The sequence below is a fragment of the Cebus imitator genome, unplaced genomic scaffold, assembly GCF_001604975.1.
Source record: "Cebus imitator isolate Cc_AM_T3 unplaced genomic scaffold, Cebus_imitator-1.0 Scaffold115, whole genome shotgun sequence".
NCBI classification, from domain to species: Eukaryota; Metazoa; Chordata; class Mammalia; order Primates; family Cebidae; genus Cebus; species Cebus imitator.
The window spans coordinates 3,577,044-3,599,639 of NW_016107430.1; the positions used below are offsets into that span (position 1 = coordinate 3,577,044).

The 22,596-nt window shown below is 38.7% G+C and overlaps 1 protein-coding gene across 1 annotated transcript in view; it reads left to right on the forward strand.

Annotated features, from left to right (window-relative positions):
• Window positions 1–22,596, forward strand: part of ANKFN1 (ankyrin repeat and fibronectin type III domain containing 1) — a 328,620-nt gene that overhangs the window by 234,344 nt on the left and 71,680 nt on the right. Inside the window, exons 8-9 of the mRNA XM_037742122.1 lie at window positions 15,786–15,883; window positions 18,569–18,659. Of these exons, the coding sequence (XP_037598050.1) occupies window positions 15,786–15,883; window positions 18,569–18,659 (189 nt within the window). The remainder of the gene's footprint in view (window positions 1–15,785; window positions 15,884–18,568; window positions 18,660–22,596) is intronic.

Consider the following 22,596-nt stretch of genomic DNA (forward strand, 5'->3'; position numbering starts at 1 on the left):
TAATAAGACTGATCTACTTTATTCTCTGGAAATGGAAAACTTTTCTGGGGGAAATAACAGTTTCAGCAGCCTCTGTGGTAACACAGCATTTCTTTGATCTCTTGCCACTATCTGAGTGTTGTTTTGAAAGTTTTTTAAGGATGAAAGCATCCCCAAAAAACCTACTGTCAAAGGGGATTTCAGCTCACCTCAAGTTCGACCAACTCTGAGGTTTCAAATGTGTAGAACTGAGATGGTGACAGCTACATAAATATTAAATGAGCAATGAGATGTCAATGTTTTTATTACTGTTTGCAATTGAGCTTTGAGTAAAGCTGAGACCTGTTACATACGCCTGGAGAGAGAGCATGGTTTTTGATATGACCATGATATTTGATTTGGAAATTATTAAGTATACATATACACTGTTGCTAATAGGTCTTAGTTTAAAAAAAAAAAAAAAAAAGGTAGCTGAACTCCAGTATTCACCATTCCTTTGAGAGCTTGTGATGCTGTGATGCCAAATATTTGGGTTTACATGTAAATTTGGCTCACAGATGCCTCAATGAATAGGAAAAGCTGGTTTTGAGGGGTAACAGAAAGTCAGGAAGTTTCCTCAAAGGTAGAGATAATATCCACAATGAGCTGTACCACATCTCACATAGATCATAGCACCAATGTCTTTCTGGTCTCTTTAACTACAGCATTGACTCTCTCCAATTTCCTCCTACAAAATACAAAAGTAATTTTCCTATAATGCAAATCTGATCACATAGTGGCCTGATCCTTCAAGAACTCCAAAATGCTTTCAAATAATGTTGATACTTCTTATCATGACCCTGAGCTCCTGTCTCCTGTCTCATCTTATCTCTAAAGTCACACTCCCATCTCACTTCACCTCTTCTCCTGTTCCTTGTAATTGTCTTGCAATTCCCTGACCACACCATGGCTCTGTGCCTTTGCACACACAGCAACCTCTGCCTGGAATGCCTTTAGGAACTCCTTCCTATATATCCTTCAGAAGTCTGCCAGGAGCCAGCCTGTCTACCAAGTTATCCCCAACCACTCCCTGCCAGACTGTTTAGGGCGACCCCAATCTGAGCCTGCCTCTATCATTAATCTCATCAGATTGCATTATAATCTTACATTGACTTGACTGTCTCGCTCCCCACCACTGGACTGTTACTGTCTGTAGGATAAGATTTGGGCTTTATTCATTTTTACATCCCCAAAACATTGCTTAGTCCCTAGAAGTGTATGAATTAGGTCTGATAAATCAGTCAGACAATCAGCACTATATTTAAAGTTGGATTTGATTTCTTATTCTGAATGCACCAGCATTAGCTTGGTATTGAGTATTCGACCAAAAAACACAAAATTGAAAAAGTTCAATTATGTTTGTTTAGAGCCTATTATGTATATATTCCTCCAATGGGTCCACATAATTCTCTTTTCTACTGTCTATGGGCCATGTACTTGACTCCTAAGATTTAATGATGGTCAATGACTTTCCTGTCCCACACTGGTTACTTTAAAATATGTAAAACTTTTCAAAATCTGAGGAGTTCCTTTCTTTCAACCACATTCTCCTCCCCACAGTGGGTGACCTCTTTTGAATATTTGCAAATAGCAGTCTCGTTCTTCCTTTTCAACTGTCAATGTGACAGTCTTCTTTACTAATTGAACAACGGCATTCATTGATTTAAGAAATCTTCATTGGATGCCTACTATGTGCCGGCTGCTGTCATGGACCAAAATAAAAGGCATGCATGAGTCAATCTACCAGTTAAACAGATAAGCTGGAAAATATTCAACATTATGCACTTTAGGTCAAAGCTGCTGTATTAACTGTGTTTTGTGAATGTTGAAAATTTAGAGATATCACATGCAAGTAGATATGCAGAAACCAAAGGCAACAAACAAAATAGAGATAACTACAGCATTTTCCCAAGAAAAGTAATTCGGTCTTTCAAATACCCCTTGCTAGGATATGCAATGTTATGTTGAGATGTTTAATCTTTCACAGGTATCTGAAAAAAATCCACATATCTTTCTTATAACAAAGGGTTTACTTTGATCAGCTGAAGCCTATTTGAGAGTCCCCCCAAAAAGAACTCCCATATGAACTTATGGAGATTTATATCTCGACATCAGCCAGTCCGATCATCACGAAAGCAGAACCTGAGCCTGGGAACGGAGGAGAAGGCTCTTTGTTTCCTTAGGAAGATGTGCGAGCTTCTTGACTTGACGTGAAAATCTAAAGATTGGATTTTTCAGGATCAGTAAGGCACCTTGTTGAGTAATTTACAGGAGAATGTGAAAACAAATACAGAAGAAAAAAGCCCGAAATAGCACATTCTTTTTAGTGAGACACAGAGGGAAGAAGACTGGAGCTGGCCTCCCAAGGTGGTCTGGTTCTTTCTTTTTTATTTATTTTTATTTCCCTACAAATTCCTTTGGGTCCTAAGGACCCACTGCTACTTTGGAGTTGTTTTATTCCCAGGTCTTCCATCCTGTCTCTCACCTCAGCTTACGTGTCTCTAGCCAGAGGAGAGAGAAGCAGGTGACTAAAAGATATGAACCTTATCCAGAACTGGGAGTGCTTGGAGTAGGCTATTAGAGGGGGAGGAGGAGAAAGACTTGGCACCAGTAAGACTGCATAACATGAACCAGGCTCCAATTATGGGCCAGTAATGTACATGAGTCTTCTGTGACTGTTTACATTGCTGTTTGTTTATTTATTTATTTTACTCAGTACTTATCTTGGCCACCATTACCACATGTAGCTGATATGAAAATACAGAACACCTTCATGAGACTCATAGCCCCCAGCATCAGTACAACCCATTGTTCTGCTTGGTGGTCACTGCCCCTAGCCCTCTCTCCCTCTTGAAATGCATAACAAGGAAGTCACAGTATTAGAGACAACCCTGGCCCTTGGGGAAAGGGGACAGAGGTGCCAACCAGGGACCCCTGCCTTAGGTTCAGTCAGCAAAAGTCATATCTCAAAGACTGAGCTTTACATAGTAGAGCTTTCTCTAACCAAAAAGACCTGAACATGGCTATTAATCCATTTATTACTTTCTCCCCATATGGAATTGGGAGGCAGATAAGGTAGACAGGGGTTCTAAACCAGCCTCTGCATTAATGAGCAGTGTGGACCTGAGCTAGTTATTTAAAAGTTTTGAGTCTCAGTTTCCTCATCTGTAAAATGAAGAGAACATTACCTACCACATAGGAGTATTAGGAGGATTAAATGAAATATTTATGGCTGGACATGGTGGCTCACACCTGTAATACTAGCACTTTGAGAAGCCAAGGTAAGTGGATCAGCTGAGATCAGGAGTTCAAGACCAGCCTGGCCAACATGATAAAACCCTGTCTCTATTAAAAATATAAAAAATTAGCCAGGCATGGTGGTGGGTGCCTGTATTCCTAGCTACTCTGGAGGCTGAGGAGGGGAATGACTTGAACCAGAGAGGTAGAGGTTGCAGTGAGCTGAGATCACGCCACTGCACTCCAGCCTGAGCAACAAGAGTAAAACTCCCTCTCAAAACAAAACAAAAAAAGAAATATTTATAACTAAAGCACAAGGTTCTAGTAAACATTAATAGATGGTCTCCCGGCATCTTCCAAAGATTACCAAGTGTTAGCTCCTATAAACCATTGTGGTTGTGATTGTTTCAGGGTTTTCATTTTATCGTTCACTTTTTGTGACATTATTACATGCTATATCTTAAAAGATGATTTTTTTAAAAATAATTGGAGCAATTTTCTTAGGAAAAACTACTAACCCCATCCTTTGCCAATGGTTCTTCCCCATTATCAGAAGATACCTGGCCTAATTCAGCATCAACTAGAAATGCCCTTCATTGGGACACTTGATATCCCCATAGTAACTGTTCTCTGAGAATTATACTGGAATCCATGGCCCCTTTTTCTTTTCTTTATTCTTTCCTTTTTTTTTTTTTTAAGATGATGTCTCATTCTTTCACCTAGGCTGGAGTGCAGTGGTGCAATCTTGGCTCACTGCAACCTCTGCCTCCTGGTTCAAGTAATTCTCATGTCTCAGCCTCCTGAGCAGCTAGAACTACAGGTACCCACTAGCACGCCCGCCTAATTTTTGTATTTTTAGTAGAGACAGGGTTTCACCATATTGGTCAGACTGGTCTTGAACTGACCTTAAGTGATCTGCCCACCTCGGCTTCCCAAAGTGCTAGGATTACAGATGTAAGCCACTGCACCTGGCCTGTGGCCCCTTCATAAAATGTGCTCTCAACCAGTAGAGTATAGATGAGGCAACAAAGATGCCACACACATTATGGTTTCTTGAGGCCCAGCTGACAAGTGCCTTTTTTTTTTTTTCATTTTGTCCCAGGAAGAGAGAGAAGTGACTGTCATTTTATCCAGCCAATACCTATTTTTGTAACTATTACTCTACAGATGTTGGCCACTGTGAGAGACGCAAAAGTGAGTTAGATACAGAGTCTGCACCAAAGAAGTTCCAGGGAAGATAAGATATTCCTTTTACACAATTTTTTTTTTAATGCCTACCATGTGCAGATCCTCTCCTAGGCCCTGGGAATACAGTGGGGTAACAACAGGTGAGCCCGTGGAGCTCACATTTTCTTAAGTTAACAAGTAAATAAAGAAAACAATTTCAGTTAGTGATAAGTAATAAAAATAAAATAAGATAGTGTGTTAGAGGAGAGGCATAAATAGGCTTGGTAGAAATCCCTTGGTGAGTTTGAGAAATAGAAATTGCTGATGAAGCAAAATGGATAGGTTGGCAGAAGAGGGGATTTCAAAGAAACAACCAAGAGCCAGATCATGATGCCTTGTAGGACAGAGCTTAGCAAGCTTTTCCTGTAAAGGATCAGATAGTAAATATTTTAGGCTTTGCAGGTTCTATGGTCTCTATGGCAACTACTCAGTTCTTCCATTGAGACAGTAGGTAAGCCAACAAGTGGAATTTAAATTTCTTATAATTCTCACATGATAAAATATTTTGCTTTTTCTTCAATATAAAAACCACTTTTAGCTCACAGGCTATATAGAAACAGGCAGCAGGCTGGATTTGGCTCACAGATTCCAGTTTGTCAAGCCCTGTTGTAGACTGTTGAGGAGTTTAGATTTTATTCCAGGTGCATTAGAGAACCAGCACAAGGTTTCTAAGTATGAAAGTATTATGATAGGATGTATGCTTTGAAAAGATAGTTCTCGTGTCAGTGGATTGGTGGGCTATGAATAAAGGCAGAGAGACTAGCTCAGCTATAAAACTGTTGGAGGAATATGGATGTGAAACAATAATGGCTTGAATGAGGGTAATTATAGCAATGGAGCTTAGAAAATTAATAGAAGACCAATTTGAAATATACTGTGCTGGTAGAGTTGAAAATGCATGCACACAAATCACTATAATGTGAAGTAGACTATATCAATGCCAAAAAGAATGACAGTTGAAATTATTCTGGAGGATCAGAGAGAATAACCTGAAGTTGATGGAGCATGGGCCTTTCCCTTGAGTAGGTTTTTGACAAGAAAAGAACGTAGAGTCATTGTGATGGAGGAAAATATTGGTCTGAGATGGACTTGATCTCTCTAAACCTACCGTCTTCATCTGTAAGAAATAGACCATGATATTAAACTGTAAGCTCCTTGAGGTCAGAGAGCATGTCATTTGCTTCTCCATAACCCTACAACCTAATCAATAATCTAACGTCATTTGTGATACGGATGAACTTGGAAGGCATTATGCTAAGTGAAATAAGCCAGATTCAGAAAAATTACTGCATGACTTCTATATGTGGAATCTTTAATTTTTCTTAAAAAAGGTCACAAACAGAAAAAGAGGGTAGAATAGCAGTTACCAGAAGCAGTGGGGTGGGAGGAGGGAAAATGGGGGAATGTAAGTCAAACAGTAAAAAGTTATAGTTAGGTAGACTTCAGTTAGTAATATACTGAAACATTTGCTAAGAAGGTAGATTTTGATGCTCTTACCATATACACACACAAAGGTAACTATGTGAGAGATGAATATGTTAATTGGCTTGACTATGTAATCATTTCACTATGTATATGAATATCACGATATCATGTTGTATGCCTTGAAAATGTAAAGTAAAATAAAATTTAATGGCAACTGCTTAAAAAATCTAACACCAAATCCAAAAGTATTTATTGGTCTTCTGCATGCTGCGGCATATGCTGAGGACTATAGTGCCATATAAAATTGACATAGCCACTGTCCTCATGGAGCTTACCAAGATAAAAGATAATTGCATAAATCAATAATTACTGTGCTGCAAAGGAACAGTATTTGGTGCTCTGAGAGGATATACCAGGGACCCAAAGTTGTCTTGGAGATCAGAGAAGGGTTCCATGTAGAACTGACATTTACATGGATGGCTGAAAGAAAAGGAAGAAATAAATAATGAAATAAAAGTCAAAAGTCAGAAGAAAGCGCATTTCCAGCAAAATGAACAGCATGTGTGAGTTTCCTGAGACAGGAAGGAGTCTGGCATGTTTGAGGATCTAAAAATCAGAGACAGAAAGAAAACAAGTAAGCATTATAGAAATGAAACTAGTAGATGGAGAAAGCCCAGATGATTCACACCTTGGAGGCCAGGGGAAGGTTTGAGAACTTCTGGAAATGATAGGGAAGTTTTGGGTTTAAGCAACCTGGCTTTAATTCCCAGTTATGCTACATGTTAAACGGGTAGAATTATTAAATTACTGAATTAGCCCATCTTTCAGGAATTGTGAGAATGTTAAAATCATTTATTGTGAGAAATAATGATGACATTTTCTGTAAAAGAAGCCGGTAGATTTTCATTAAATGGTTTTTTCTCCCTGGGCACAGGGTAAATGCAGGGAATAATGTGAAATAAGGCTCAGAAATTAAGTTAAATGCTTAGCAAAGGTGTCCCTATTTTGTAGCTCCCGGAGAGCAAACTGTATCTATGAAGATTATCCTCACCCTATCGATGTCCACACATGAGTCAAAGCCACCCAATCTGAGCCCTGATTCTGTACTTCTACAAGAGAAAGTGGGGATAGGTGTCTAAAAATCAATCTGGCGTTGATCCTGTCCTCAAGGAGTTTGATTCATTACTTAAAATTATAAGGAGGAAAATGAGATCTTTTCAATGGATGTAGTAGGTGAATGAAAGAAAAGCCAAGCAGAGTGCCCTTTGTAAATGAAGGCTCAGTATCTGGCAAGAAAGTTGAACTGTTTCTGCTTTTGCACCCGTAGCTAGTCATTTTAATTTCAGGAATGCCCAACAGGATGCAGAAAGCTGCAAATGTAAACTGACTACATATCTTGGTCTTTGTGCATATAAATCAGACAGCTAATCCTATGCTCTCCTTGCTCTGTTCCTTTAGGAATGCGAAGTAGCTTGCAGGAGCTCTCTCCATGCAAGCAACATCGGTATTACTCTGCTGAAAACAAAACAAAACAAAAATGTCAGAATCCCAGGAAACATCTCCAGGAGAGCTCTTGCCCCATGGAAGCATTGTCAGAGGCTGCCTCTTTTCAAGGAGGGGTGGTGGGGTTAGCAGCCCAAGTCTGCCGATCTCCAGTTCTCACTGGCTTTTGAGTTCTTGCTATTGTTTGGCTACATCCATTACAGTTTTTTAAAAGCTCATACGTCTTTCATGAATAAAAATTATCAGGAGAGTTTCTCCTAAAAACTACTGTAAACAAGTGACAATCTGTCTGGACATCTTACTCAAGGATATGGCAGGGTTTCAAGGAAGAAAAGAAAGTAGAAGAGTTTGAGTTAGTGATCTGTGGGCCTACTTTTTTTCAATGTCCTAAAGGTGCTTATTCATAAGGTCCAGATAGCATGAAATAAAATATTAAAATAATGTGTAATAAAATACCGCTATACACAGCAATAAAATGTAATAATAATGACTAATAATAATGACTTTACACATTTAGTCCTGTTTAGGTGTAATCTGTTATGCTATTGGGAGTAGTGGCCTGGTATGTCCTGCCATACATACGAACAGCATTTAGCTTGTCAGTCCATGACTGCTGTCCTGGTTGCTCAGATAGGTCCATAGATGCCCACTCTGCAGGCTGTGTCCTTTGCCAGTTTCTGGGCAAGCCCTGGCTTAGACAAGAGTTGATGCAGGGGACCTGGGTTCCTGTACTGCTCAGGGCCTGGAGCCTGGCCACTGCACAGACCTCCCAGGTGGTGACTACTTAGTAACTGACCTTCTGCCCCAGATTCCCTCACTGTGTCTCTCCTGTGTCCTAAAGAGGTTTAAGTACCTAATTCTTGACTCTTGATATCAGAATGTTATCTAAATTATGCCCAAGAAGTCTACATCACTCAGACATTCATTATACATGCTAGTCATAATACATCCACCTTTTAAAGTCTGCCTGAACAATCATCTAGCATTTATACAGTGATATGATGGTAAATGCTTAACAACTGATTGCCTGGGAAGAAAAAATATAGGTAGATAGATTATATATGCATATAATTATATACATATGCATATAATCATACAGACATATACAAGCATATAAGCCTATTGTAAATTTTACTGTTGGAAAGAATGTGTAGCACACGATTTACAAATAATCATAAAATCCACGGTTCTCTTTATTGTAGATTCCTTATCACCTATCGAGTCTACCAAAACGCTTTTGTTTATTTTTGTTGAACTTTTGAATCTACAGCCAAATGATGGCTGCAGTTAATGGAATGGTGCAGTTTCCATGTAAATGTTGGTTGATATTTTTATTTACTTTAAGAAAGTAAATCAAAAATAGAGCAACAAAGACCTGCTTTAGAGCTTCACTCATTCATCAATGACATAACTAACTTCTTTGTTGAATCAAATAATAGTTTTTGAGTATTAGAAGACTATTTCCTCAAATTTTTTGTGCAATTTATAACTGTAACAGTCACAGACATCCTTAGTGTGCATTATTAATGTTTTCTCCATCACTTTCTTAAGTCTCAGCCAGTAGTCAGCAAATTTCTCTGCTGAGGCAGAAGAATCACTTGAACCCAGAAGGTGGAGGTTGTAGTGAGCCGAGATTGTGCCACTGCATTCCAGCCTGGGCGACAGAGCAAGAATTTGCCTCAAAAAAAAAAAAGAATTAAAAAAAATTAGGTAAGAGCCATAATATAACAAGTATTCAGAGAACAATTAACAAGCAAATGATTCAGACTATGGAGGAGATTTTTTGTGATTACTTGTAGTGCTTATTAATTTTTCAAAAATCTGAACATTTAGACACCTCTGATCCCTACCTGTATATGTGTGTAGCCCTGTTGTATGATAAGCAAAACTAAGAGAGTACACAATACACAGATAAGCACATGCTATTTTGGTGATGGCAGAACCTGCCAATAAATAAATGAATACAGCCTTCTGATTCCAACTTTGCTTTTAATCTTCAGAAGTAGTGGATGCAAGAAGACTTTTCTAGTGAGTGTCAAAAAAAAAAAAAAAAAAGAAGAAGAAGAAGACGAAAAAGCCTTTTGCCCTTAATTTAAATCATTGTTTTTCTAGGGAAATTTAATTTGGGAAAAAATGTTTTTCTAATTAACTGGATGACTGTGTGCTATGCAAACAATAAAGATTCTTGTTTGAAAGTAATGCATGCCCCTGTTCCTAAGACTACCAAGGGAATTTAAAATAAAAAATGCAAGCAGCTCCGACCTCATATTTTGCCAGAGCTAAACAGAATTCCCAGATCCAGAGTTTTCACGTCAGTTCCTAATTTAAAACCCACAAGTGTTGAGCGGGTTCGTGCTGCAGCAAGACACATCTTCTCATCTCTAGAAATGACTGTATTTGATCTCTGTCTGGGTTTCTCGGCACATCCTTCTCTCCCTCTCTCTTCTTCTTGTGCTATGATTGGCCTGAAAGGTTAGAAACTACACAATTAGATGGATCAGGGGAAGATTTCATAATGCTCTGGTGCTGGGCTGGGCAGTCTAGCCAAATTCCGTTCATTAGCTAAGGCGCCAGGGTGAATGTGGCCAGTAAGAATGCTGTTTTGGTTCCATCGAAGAGCTGATAGGGAATAGGAAATACACTTTCATTTTTTGGTTTCTGAGAGGCAGTATGGACAAGTGAAGAGTCCAGGATGCTTGGAATCTGGAGGCCAGGAATTAATCTCCATTTCAATCATGAACTGAGCAGTACAAGGAACTGCCATTCTCTTTTGCCTTTTTTTCCTCCATTCTGACAGTTTTCTTATGCTCTCTGTACCAGCGTCAAATTCCTGCCTACCATAGACTTGAAGCATTCCAAAGTCAAGAATTCAGTATTTACCCAACATTTACTGAGCCACCTATACTTTGCTATGCTAGCTGTTTGGAAAGTGATATTAATCAGACTGGTCCTTGCCCTCAGGAGCTTGCAGACAACAGAGGAGACAGATCACTAAAAAACAAAAACATAAAACAATAAAGCAAGTGCAATGTATGAGACATATTAAAATTGCTAAGGGAAAATTGGCAAGGATGATTCCCTTGGGGAGCCAGAGAAAGCTAGAAAAAGGACAGGACTTTGAACCAGGACTGTTTGAAAAAAGGGGCAGAAGTTTTGGGAGGAAAGGAGGCCATGCCACAGGAGAAAACAGCATAAGCAATGGATGGGTCTAAGGGCAAGTGACCAACAAGGCTAAGTGGAGGAGGTGGGTGACGCTTGGGCCAGAAGAAAGAGCATAACTTTTACAGTATATTTCGCCCAATGTGTGATCAGGATAAAACAACTCTAGGCTTTGAGGCATTTGAGATTTTAGGGAGAATCTGCACAACAGCGAGTTTTAGGAGGTTTTTTTTTTTATCAATTGAAAAAAAATTAATGAGACGTTGCTGCGTGTTTTTTCTTATACCTTTATTAAGCATAGTCTTCACCTCTCCAAAAGCTGGCCTGCAACTTAAGCCTGTTTTCAGCTAAAACAGGGTGTATTATATAATCCACATCATAAGCCTTGAAATTTACCTAAGCTTTATACTATGTCCTCTGCTTGCATACTCTAATTCTTTTGAGTTGTAAATTTTCTAGTCTGTGACTCATCTATGACATTTCCCATTATATTATAGACCTCAGGGTGACAGGGCCAGGCCTCTGGGGCTCTTTTTCTTTTTAATCTTTTGGAACTGTGATTTATATAGCTGCCATCAGATAATGGCGGTGTTCACGTAGAACTTCCCTATCCAAATGACTCTGCAAATATAAAACTTAGATAAAAATTAAATTTTTGTTAAAATAACAATGAATCCCATTTAAAATAGTCATGGTTACTTGATATAAATGCAGTGAATCACAGTTTGAACCAGAGCCAAATTTTGGGGAATGCTAATACTAATACCTAATACTAATCAAGTACCTTTCTTGCTCATTTTCAACTGCTATGAGCCATTGCATAATTAAACCCTCCTTCTTCCCAGAGCTAAGTAGAAACAGCTTCTCTCATCTTTATCTTAAACATTTTAAGTTTTCTATGGTTTTAGAACTGGCTTATAAGTTATTTTCTCAGGGTTTTAATGTTAAGTTTGTAAACTACCTACATACAACTTTCCAAAGAGACCATTCTGAGCTGATCTTAGAATTCCCAGTTGCAGCTGGGCTCAGTGGCTCCCGCCTGTAATCTTAGCACTTTGGGAGGCCGAGGCAGTAGACCGCCTGAGGTCAGGAGTTCACAACCAGCCTGACTAACGTGATGAAACCCTGTCTCTAGCAAATGCAAAAAAATTAGCCAGGCATGGTGGCGCATGCCTGTAATCCAAACAGCTTGGGAGGCTAAGACAGGAGAATTGCTTGTACCCAGGAGGCAGACGTTGCAGTGAGCTGAGATCACACCATTGCACTACAGCCTGGGCAACAAGAGCAAAACTCCATCTCAAAAAAAAAAAAAAAAAGAATTCCCAGTTGCTCTCAAAGTGGCTCCTGCTAACTCTGTTTCTCTCTTCACTCTTTAAGTCTGCAGAAATTCCTTTCTTCTCTCTGTGGCTTTGTGCCAAAAGGAGTCTACCAACCCAAGGAAGTACACACAGGGAAAAAGACTGTTGGTTGCCCGGAATAGATTAGCCATTCTAACATGGAGAATTGTTTGCCTTTGATGTGAATCTTCTCCTTCTCTAGCCCCTCCCCTTCGAAACTCAGAAATGTTATAAAATCTAATTAGACTTAACTGTTTAAAACCTTCTATTAATTCCCAAAGCAGAACCATGTCTTCTTACAACCAGCTTCTGTTTATGTTTTGTTTTGCAAGAAGCCTGGCACCCCTTTCCGCTTAAAACTTGCTTTGTAAAACATGTTTCAGTAAAACTTGAACCGTTTCAAAAATAAATTGAAGTTTCTTTAGAAATTCTAAAGAGGGTATCTCTGAAAAACTTTTCATTAATCATTTGCCAGATAATCTAGTATTATTCCCACTAATCCCTTGCTCTTCTTTTGGCAAGTTCTCTTGAATTCTTAGCCTGGAGTCACAGCCCTTGATTCTCAACCTGCAGCTTAGAGCTCCACCACAAAAATTAATCATGTTTGTCTCAATGGCAACCAAAGATATTTTTGTTTCCAGAATTTTCCTATATTCTTTGCTCTTTCTAAATTTCTTTGCAAATTTTCTACTTATTTTTGTTTTGCTCTGTTTGTCATAACTCACTCAAGGATACCTTTCTTCTATAGCTAAATTAGGTGTAACATTATTCTCTGATTACAAACCTTCCCCAATTTGACTTTCAGAGACTTGGCTTCTTCAAGAGTTAGTAGCTTGTAAGTGGAATAAAACATTTTGAAAAATAGAAACATATACATGATACATATACATATATATAAATATATATGTGTTTTAGAATACATATTTGTAAGGAGGTATAGACCCAATTTGAGTTAACATATAATCTTAATCATTTGATTCTAACTAGATTGTTTAACGTGCCTGAGAGCTTTAAGAAGCAAGAGACTAGAAAAGAAGAAGATTCACATGAAAGGCAAATATTTTTGTGTTGGAAAAACCAATCTATTTTAGGGATCTCTGTGTGGTGTGTGTGTGTGTATACATATATATGCATTTGATTTGTAAATATTTAATATGCACCCTTGATGCACCAAGCACAGACCCACATACTAGAAAGGAAGAAAAATAAGTGACACTTCCTGTTTTCAAGATTCTCATGATCAAGGGAAAGCGATACATACCATAAACATAATACATTTTAACAAATCTTGTTTTTACAGAAATAAGGGACTTAAGGAGCAGAAAAACAGGTGTGTTTGATGAATTATTCCTAATGAATTTAGAGATGACCTTGGTAGGTCCTAAGCAGAGGTTGAAAGATGGGGACAAAACACAGAAGCAGAAAATGCACAAAATAATCAGGTAACAGAGACTTACAGAACAAAGACTTTCTTCCGGAAAATGGCAGGAATTTAGAACAGTAACATACAATTGGGACCAGATATGAAGGTCTTTAAATGCCTTCCTAAGATTTCATTTTATTTCAAAGCAACTGGACACTGTGACATGATGTTAGGTGAAGGAATGAAATCATTAGATCTTCATTTTTCAATTATGATTCAGGATATAGTAAGAGGATTATTTTTCTTGAGACAGGGTCACACTCTGTGGCCCAGGATGAGTGCAGTGGTATGATCACAACTCACTGCAGTCTTGAACCCCCAGGCTTAAGCAATCCTCCCACCTGAGCCTCCTGAGTAGCTAGGATGGTAGGGGCATGCCACCACACCCAGCTGTTTTTTGCTTTATATCTTACAGAGATGGGGTCTCATTATGTTGTCCAGGCTGGTCTTGAACTCCTGAACTCAAGTGATCCTCTTGCCTTGGCCTCCCAAATTGTTAAGATTGCAGGCATAAGCCTCTGTCCTCCAGCCTAAGAGGATTATATGTAAGGATGAAAAGACAAGCAGAAAAATCAATTAAAGAGTTATTACAGAGTTGACATTCATATTCATAAGCCATTCATTGGAGTAATCGCAGTATCGGGGAAGAGGGCAACTTATAGGAGACATTTTAGAAGCAGAAACTACTTGGTTTAGTGATGAAACGATGTTGAAGAATTGGAGGAAAGGAGAAGAGAAGGATGCACTGAGATTTTTGGTTGAGTGTCTGGATACATGACAGTGCCATTAACTAAATTTGAGGAAATAAGAGAAGAAACATAGTTTGGTATAAAAGAAGTACTTGGGGGACACTTGGAATGGAAAGCACTCAAGTAAAGATTAATAGAACGAAGTTCGAGCTCAAGCAGGAGGCTGGATATAGAATCACAGTTTTAAGACTCATAGTTAGAGCCATAAAAGTGGATAAAGTCAATACCAAGGGCAAACACATGGAGTGAAAAGAGAGCCAAACCTCAAACTCTGAAGGAACATCACATCAAAGGGAGAAGGAAAAGGGGAGAAACCAGGAAGAGCCTAGAAAGAAGCAGTTAAAGGATAAGAGAAGTAGAAAGGTGGGGACAGCCAAAACTATGGGGAAAAAAATGTTGCACAAAGTAAGGAAGGCCAAATATGGCAAGATTTCCCAAGGGGTGACTGTTGCTGATGATCAAAGCACTAGGAATTTTAGGAGAGCAATTCAAGAGAATGGAGAAAGGAAGTGAGATGCCCAGGAACATTCTGAAGAAGAGGAGAGAATGCAGGAGCATCCAAAGCAGAGGAATTGTGTGACTCGAGGGGTCACACAGGCTTTGGGGATGGATTGGTTTGATTTTGAAGTATGAAAGTGGCACAGAGAATATAATTTAAATCTTAAGACCTATTGCTTATCATGAATTTTAGAAACACAGAGACGTTTCTTCCCACGGGATTTAAGGTCCTTTAGTCCCTGCTTCATTTATGCTTGCCTTAAATCCCACCAAGTGCTTAAGATACTTTTTACTGATGATGCACAATTTATCTTTCCTGACTATGACTTTGTCAACCAATGGGAAATATGATGAAAGCATATGATATCACAGTGAAATGGGGTATTAGAATTTGCATGATTTAACTAGGAATAAACATTTGCTTTGGGGATGTCAAGGAAGAACATTGAACATGTAAGTCACAAACCCCTTTTCCAATGAAAAGGCATGGAAGAAGGTATCAAGGAGGAGAAGGAGAGAAGGAGAAGGGAGCGAGGAGGAGAGGAGAAGGGAGCAGACATTAGGGGAAGAGAATGTTTTTAGAAAGAGAGGGTGTCAAATGATGTGGAGATAATGAAAGGAGGCTTCTTGGAATGAAAATCTCACTTGGACCTTAGAGAGCATTTTCAATAGAATGGTGATGCAGAAGCCAGACTTGGAGAGTGAATAGAAGGTAATGCCCTAACAGATCCTTTGGTTCGCATGTGCAGTAAATAGGTTATCTACTATATTGAACAAACTATTATATATAATGTGGCAGAGTATGTATGTGTATGTACATATATACACACACACACAAATGCACATACATACAATGTGTGGATATAACAATGGCCTCATGAGCAATATATTTAATATAATTTACATTTGACATTAAGAACATCACATAAATGTACCTTTACCACAATATACATTATATTTATCAAGATTCAAAAAGAACTCATAAGTTTTTATTTTTCTTTTCTGCTCTTCTTTTTAAAAAATGTAAACTTTGAAATTAAATTGACATCTCAAGGAACATGGTCTGATGCACCAATATAAAGAAAGGACGGTAAACTTAATCCCTTTTGAGAGGGATTGTATGCTAGAGTTTCTAGGTACTTCTTGATATGTGACTGAATTTTATTCTCCCTCTTTCTCTCTCTCTTCCTGCCTCCCTGCTCCTTCCAGTGGAATGGAGTATGTCCAAAGACTTTTCTCCTTTGGCTGGAGAAATCATCATGGATAATCTGCAGACTCTGAGGTGCACAATCACAGGACTTACAATGGTAAATGTCCCCTGGTAGACTTTCCATTTCCCTATTGCTGATATTTGTGCTGGGATAGTAGTAGCAAATGCCTATGCTGAAAGCAACAGCCAGCCAACGCCCAGTCCTCTGGCAACAACTGCCACTCATTAAGCATGATATGTCTGGTATCTATAATCTGAATTTCACAAAGGAGTAAGCAGACAGCATGAATTACTTTGTAAATTGCCATGTTCTAAGGAGATCAGAAAAAGACTGGCCTCATGCAAGCCTTGAGAGCTGCTGCTTTCTGGATCTCAGTCTAATCTTTTGGGGGGAAGGGGAGAATGGATCAAAGGCTCTGAGAGATCCAATTTTGACTCCCTGTCTGATGGTAAAAATAACAGCTTCATCTCACCCTCATGCCCACAGCCTCAGCGTTGGTTGAGATCAGTCATCAATTGCAGTCACCTAATTTCCTGAGAGAAATCCTTTTCCCTTGATTAAAAAAAAAAAAAGTCTGTCTAAATATGCTTTCACAAAAAAGAAACTATATATGGTGGAGCTACATTTCTCAGTAACCTAAACCAATTTAAACTGTGAATGAAAAACTGGAACAAACTGTTCTTTATTTGTTTAACTAATACAAACTCAAAAATTAATTATTTAGAATTATGAACATATGAGCATATGAAATGCAAAAAATAAAAACACCTTGTAAATCAGTTCAAACTGGAGCAAGCCGTGTATTTCCTTAAGCAATTAAAATGCAAAGATAAAATTCTTTTTTCTCAAAATATTTTAAAAGTAAAATTAAATCAAACCTTTTCCAGTCCAATTCAAATATTTACTATCTTAGGACCTTCAGATGAGGGAAATAGAGGGATAATTTTGTTATTGTTGTTGTTTTCTTAAAGGTTGGTTGACTAAAACAGTTATCTATAAAGTATAATCCTGAAACCCAGCCTTTAAAAAATTGCATCAGGTTGCATTTTTTCAAGTTTAAACCTGCTTATTCTAATGGAATTGTTGATGGTTGGGTGACCACCAGAATCCTGACTTTTAGTCCTAATCACACGTCTATACCAGGGGCCGGAACTGTGGATTACCAGAGCAAACAAACCCCTGAGTTGGTGGCCTCCAGAGATGCTATCAGTAGAAGACTGATTCCAGCCCTATGGCTCACAAGATGGAAGAGGGCCAGAAAGAACTCTAGGGAATTTCCATTACTTAAAAGAAAAAGTAATATGGTGATAAAAAATGGAAAACTCTCCATAAAGAGTTTCTCTAATATCTGAACTAATTTCCATAGGGATTAAGTTTTTCCACTTGACCATCTAATGAGAGAAATGCAGACACTATTGTAATCATATAAAAGCCTAGGAGTAGATTTACACTCCTACACAATCTCTATAACTTTGAGGGGCACAGAAACCCATTTTCAACATTAAAAAATTGACTTCCTAATATAGTAAGGTCAGTATTATAAGAGTCCTAGAAAAGTCTCTACAAAGATGTGCTTTTTTTTTTTTTTTTCAAACATCATTTTACAATTTTTACAAGCAAAGTTTCACCAAATGCTGGCTTCTCAAATGCCCCTTGGTTTCACTGGAAAAAAAACATAAAAGCAAAATATAAAATATAAAAACTCAAGCAAAATTTAAAAACTATGCAAAAGATTTTAAAATGTTATCAGCAAACAAAAACAGTTCCTTAATTCTTAATGTCATAAAACAGCATTAAAGACTATAAGCCATTGTTTTAACAATGGCTGTAAAATTGAAGTCACATCAAAGAGCTAATTTTTTAAAATGTATATGCAGCTGAGTAAAGGATATTTTCTGAAAGTATATTTATTGTAGCAGAAAATGTGAGAACAATCTAAATAATGTCCACCAATCAAGGATTGGTTAAAATACATGATACAGAATATTTGCTTACAGTGAAATATATGCAGCCACAAAAAGAACAAGGCAGGTCTTTTTTTTTTTCCTTCTTTTTTCTTTTTTTTAAGACAGAATCTTGCTCTGTCACCCAGCTGGAATGCAGTGGAGTGATCTCGGCTCACTGCAACCTCCGCCACCAGGATTCAAGCGATTCCCCTGTCTCAGCCTCCTGAGTAGCTGGGACTACCAGCATGTGCCACCATGCCCAGCTAATTTTTTGTATTTTAGTAGAGACAGGGTTTCACCATGTTGGCCAGGATGGTCTTGATCTCCTGACCTCATGAACTGCCAGAATGCTGGGATTAGAGGTGTGAGCCATTATGCCTGACCAAGGCAAGTCTTTAATGCACTAATCTGAAAAGGTATTTATTATAACTTGTTCATTTTCTACAGCAAGTTGATCACTAAAATAAGTGATAGCTATTGCTGTAGGGAGGGGAAAATGAGAATGATGTGAGAGTGGGGATTGCTATTTTGGGTAAACCTTGTAGACTGTGTGACTAAAAATTTATATATAGTTTTGGAGGGTTAGGAAAAGCCATTATGACATTTAAATTTTGAAAAGAAGAAAGTGCATAAAAACTAAGAGGAAACTTCATATATGGATACTGTGATAAATAAACATAATAATCAAGAAAAACCAGAATGCTAAAGTATGGGCAACAGAGTTTCAAAAAGACAATGGAGTTAATCAAACATAGCAATTTAACTCTATACCTAGAGAGTCCAGGGTAAAAATGATTAAATAAAATGCCTGATGCATCATTTCAATACTTTGCAGGGCCAGCAGTATTTTGTTCAAGTCTCGGCTTACAATATGAAAGGATGGGGACCCGCTCAGACCACGACGCCGGCATACGCCTCTCCTTCTAGTAGGTGGTGGCTGTGAACTCTCTCCAGCATGGTAACAGACTCCAGCTGCAACTCCATCCTCAGGGTGCCATTGCCATTCCCTTCCCCCACTGCTTGCAACCAACAAGACCTTCTCAGGGCAGCATCTGGGCCACATAATGAATGATTCCCCTGCAGAAATGCTCCTGGGGAAGCAGCTCAGTAGAGTAAAAGGAGAGGGAATTTGGAAACAGCCTGAATTTGATACCCACAATGCCTCTTACCATCTGTGTAGCCTTCAAAAGTTGTTTAACAGCCAGGCATGGTGGCTCATCCCTGTAGTCCCAGTTACTAGGGAGGCTGAAGCAGGAGGATCTCTTGAGCCTAGGAATTAGAGAGTTTGAGGCTGTAGTGAGCTATGATCGCATCACTGCACTTCAGCCTGGTAACAGACCGAGACCGTGCCTCTAAAGAAAAAAAACAAAAACCAAGCCTCTGAGACTCAATTCCATGTCAGTAAAAAGGATCTAGCCACACCCTTTCACAGGGCTCCTGTGGGGATGGATCAGATGCCACAGTGGGAGTAGCGGCCCAGAGTACATACAGCCCATTGTTGCTCTCCTCTTCCCTCCTCACCCACAGTGCACACACCCACATCGACCTGATAAGAAGATCAAATCCAACAGATCTTACCAATCTGACACTGTCAGAAAAAAAGCTTTCTTACCAACAGCATTCTGCTACAAGCCCACAAATATAATCTATAACATTTGTAGCGGTGGCTGAGAAACCCAGCAAAGGCTTTCTGGTTATTTGAAAATTAACAATCTATGCCTGGTATGTTTGGGCACTCTCTATTAACCAGAAAATGTAATCAACCAGAATAAATATCTCCGGACATAACATATGACAGATTTTTCTATGTAATGAACCCAGTGCTGTGAATTGTGTTTTCATTTTTGAAAAGACTTTATTAATGTGAGTGTTGAAAGTGGTATCGTATGTTTCTTGTGAGAGTACAAACTGCTACATCCTTTATGGAACACGATGTGCCATGTTATATCAACCGCCTTAAGAAAATCTGTTTCTTTTTACTTCATGACTCTACATCTAGGAATCTATCCTAAGTGAAAAGAAATGCAGACAAATGAGTCTGTACAATGACATATAGCAATATACTCATAAAGTGAAGCATCATATGTGGTAGGAAGAACTAAATATCCAATATTAATTTAGTAGTAAAATATGATATGTCTATATTTATATCCATAACTACAAGTAAAATACAATAACTAAAAATGGCCTTTTAAAAAAACATTCATTGTGTGGAAAAAAAACTCCTACCATATAAGTTTTATGTTAAAAGAAAAATGCAAAATGTGGGATTTTTTTCACATAACATTTAACCATAGGGTTGCATATAATTTGGTAAGGTGTGTCTATGTGTCTTAATAACTCTCAAAATTTAACAGTGGACATTTGGGTTATAAGATTCCGGATATGTCTGTGTATTTTTTTATAACAGCCATTTACCCAAGACCAGCCATGAATCAGGCCGTATATGAAGAGTTTCGCATTCAGTATGTCTTAATCCTTGCAGCCATTCTTCTTCATTGTTTCTGTCTTGTAGCTAAGCATCATTGTCACTATCATCTGCATCTCTACTCCATCAGAGATAACCTTTATCAGACTCGTTATATGGAGGGCATTAATCTAAGTAGTACACATGGATTAACTAATTTAATCTTCATAACGTACCTCTCAAGGTGATTTTTATTATTGGGCTCATTTTACAGATGAGGGAACTACAAACATAGAGGCACATGTATACAAAGCCCAACATCTGAATTGGGGTTCAGAAATGTTGCCTTTCTGAAGGTCACAACACGGGTACATGGCTGAGCCAGGATTCTAGCCTGAATTGGTCAAGGTTCTGGCATGTCTTCTATGCTACAGTAACTAGTGCCCTGCTATCGGGCAGCTTAAGAGCCAGCCAGCCATGCCTGACTACCATCTCTGGTGGATTCAGATAATGATACCAGGTCAGACAGGGCCTTGGACCACCCATGCGTGAGATCCCTAGGGTCCCTGACTCTCCTGGCATTTGTTGATTTCGTTATTATAGTCTTATTTGGACTAGTCATCTTTTTATTTCTAGTCGTTTATTTCTAGTCATCTTTTTATCGAAGATTTGTCAGAAACACAAACTGGGAATTCCAAGATTAAGATAGCAAGGCACCAATCTCATTTGGGGACAGGGCGTAGTGTGTGTGTGTGTTATGGGAGGGACAGAATATGCAAAAGTGTGCTAGTCTCGGTTGACCTGAACGTGAGGCAGGTGTGTGGGGAAACCTACTCCAAATGCAAGTTCTGATCTGCAGATAGATGCATTTGCTGATAAAGATCAGATGTTCAGGTTCTGTAAACTGCAAGTTCCACTCAGACACTGTCTCTCACGGCCGATTGGAAGCGCCGTCTCCAGAATGACCAGAATAGTTGTTCAGACTGGGAGGAGTCATCACTTATTAACTGGTAATGAACATATCAAATAGCAACACTTTCTAAAATGGTATGTTTGATTAGTAAAGATAACGGGCAAAGAACTGAAATCCTAACGTGGTTATAGTTGTTGCAGACATGCCCTATCACTTGGAAGGAACAATATAAAAACACTCCTATTTATAAACAGAGCATGACATTGTGATGTAACATATATCGGTATTCAGATATTTACTAGAGGACAATGTATTCTAACATGACAGGGTAATTGGAAATTTGGTAATATGTTCCAGTAGACTATAAAACTTTTTTTTATATATTTTTACAAAAGGGCTTAATGTGTTTTTATAGACTTATGTTATACGGTATGGTACATAATAAGAGAAAAGGACCCAGACAGGCTTGTCTGAGTTACGATCAGGAAAATCCTGATATCGCCAGTGAATGTAAGCTCAGCATTGTGTTGCAGTTGAAGTGTCTCATTACCAGAACAGTGAGCCGTATTATGTGGCACAATCCACTCTTTTCCTACCATGCTAAGTTTATTCCTGTCAGGTTCCTGATTTCTTAATATATTTTCAATTTTCTCCCTCATCCCTAAAGCCTCCTATTTTATGTAGTCATCAGAACCTTCCAAACATCTATGAGAAAAACTCATTCTTTCCAAAAACCTTGGCATTGTGTCCAGTGCTCACTTGGGCTGCAATTTAGCATTAGCAATTTTCTAATGTATCATAAAGTCATCAGATGGAGCTTGCCTCTTATGTAATAGGGCTGAAAGAGACAGACCTGTTTCAGCTCTCCTCACATTGACGGCAGCAGTCACACTCCTTAGAATGTGTTAGCATGTTCAGGGACATGTGGCAATTTAGCCACCTAGGAGTCTTACTCAAACACACAACCTTGCTTATCTTGTCATGAGCACTTCAGATGCATTTATCCAACTAAGAGAACAAAATCCTAATGGCCTTTGGGAATCTATGAGAGCAATGTTTATTCTCACTGTATCCCAATTCTGGGTGTGCTAAAAATGATCTAAAGGTTACCAAGTGTTTATTTCCTCAAACATTTTTGAACATTCCAGTAAAAATCCTTTCCCATCTTATCCTACCTGAACACCATCATGCTTCTATTCACGATGTCTCACCAACATTTAATGCATCTGCTATGTGCCCCAGATGGTGCTTTGTTTTTGCAAACCTCAAGCAAATTAAAAAGAGATTTAAAATCTCTGTAATCCCAGCACTTTGGGAGGCCAAGGCGGGTGAATCACCTGAAGTCATGAGTTCAAGACCAGCCTGACCAACATGGTGAAACCTCGTCTCTACTAAAAATGCAAAACATAGCCAGGCGTGGTGGCACATGCCTAGGGAGGCTGAGGCAGGAGAATCGCTTGAACTCAGGAGACGGAGGTTGCAGTGAACCGAGATCATGCCACTGCACTCCAGCCTGGGTGACAGATTGAGACTCCGTCTCAAA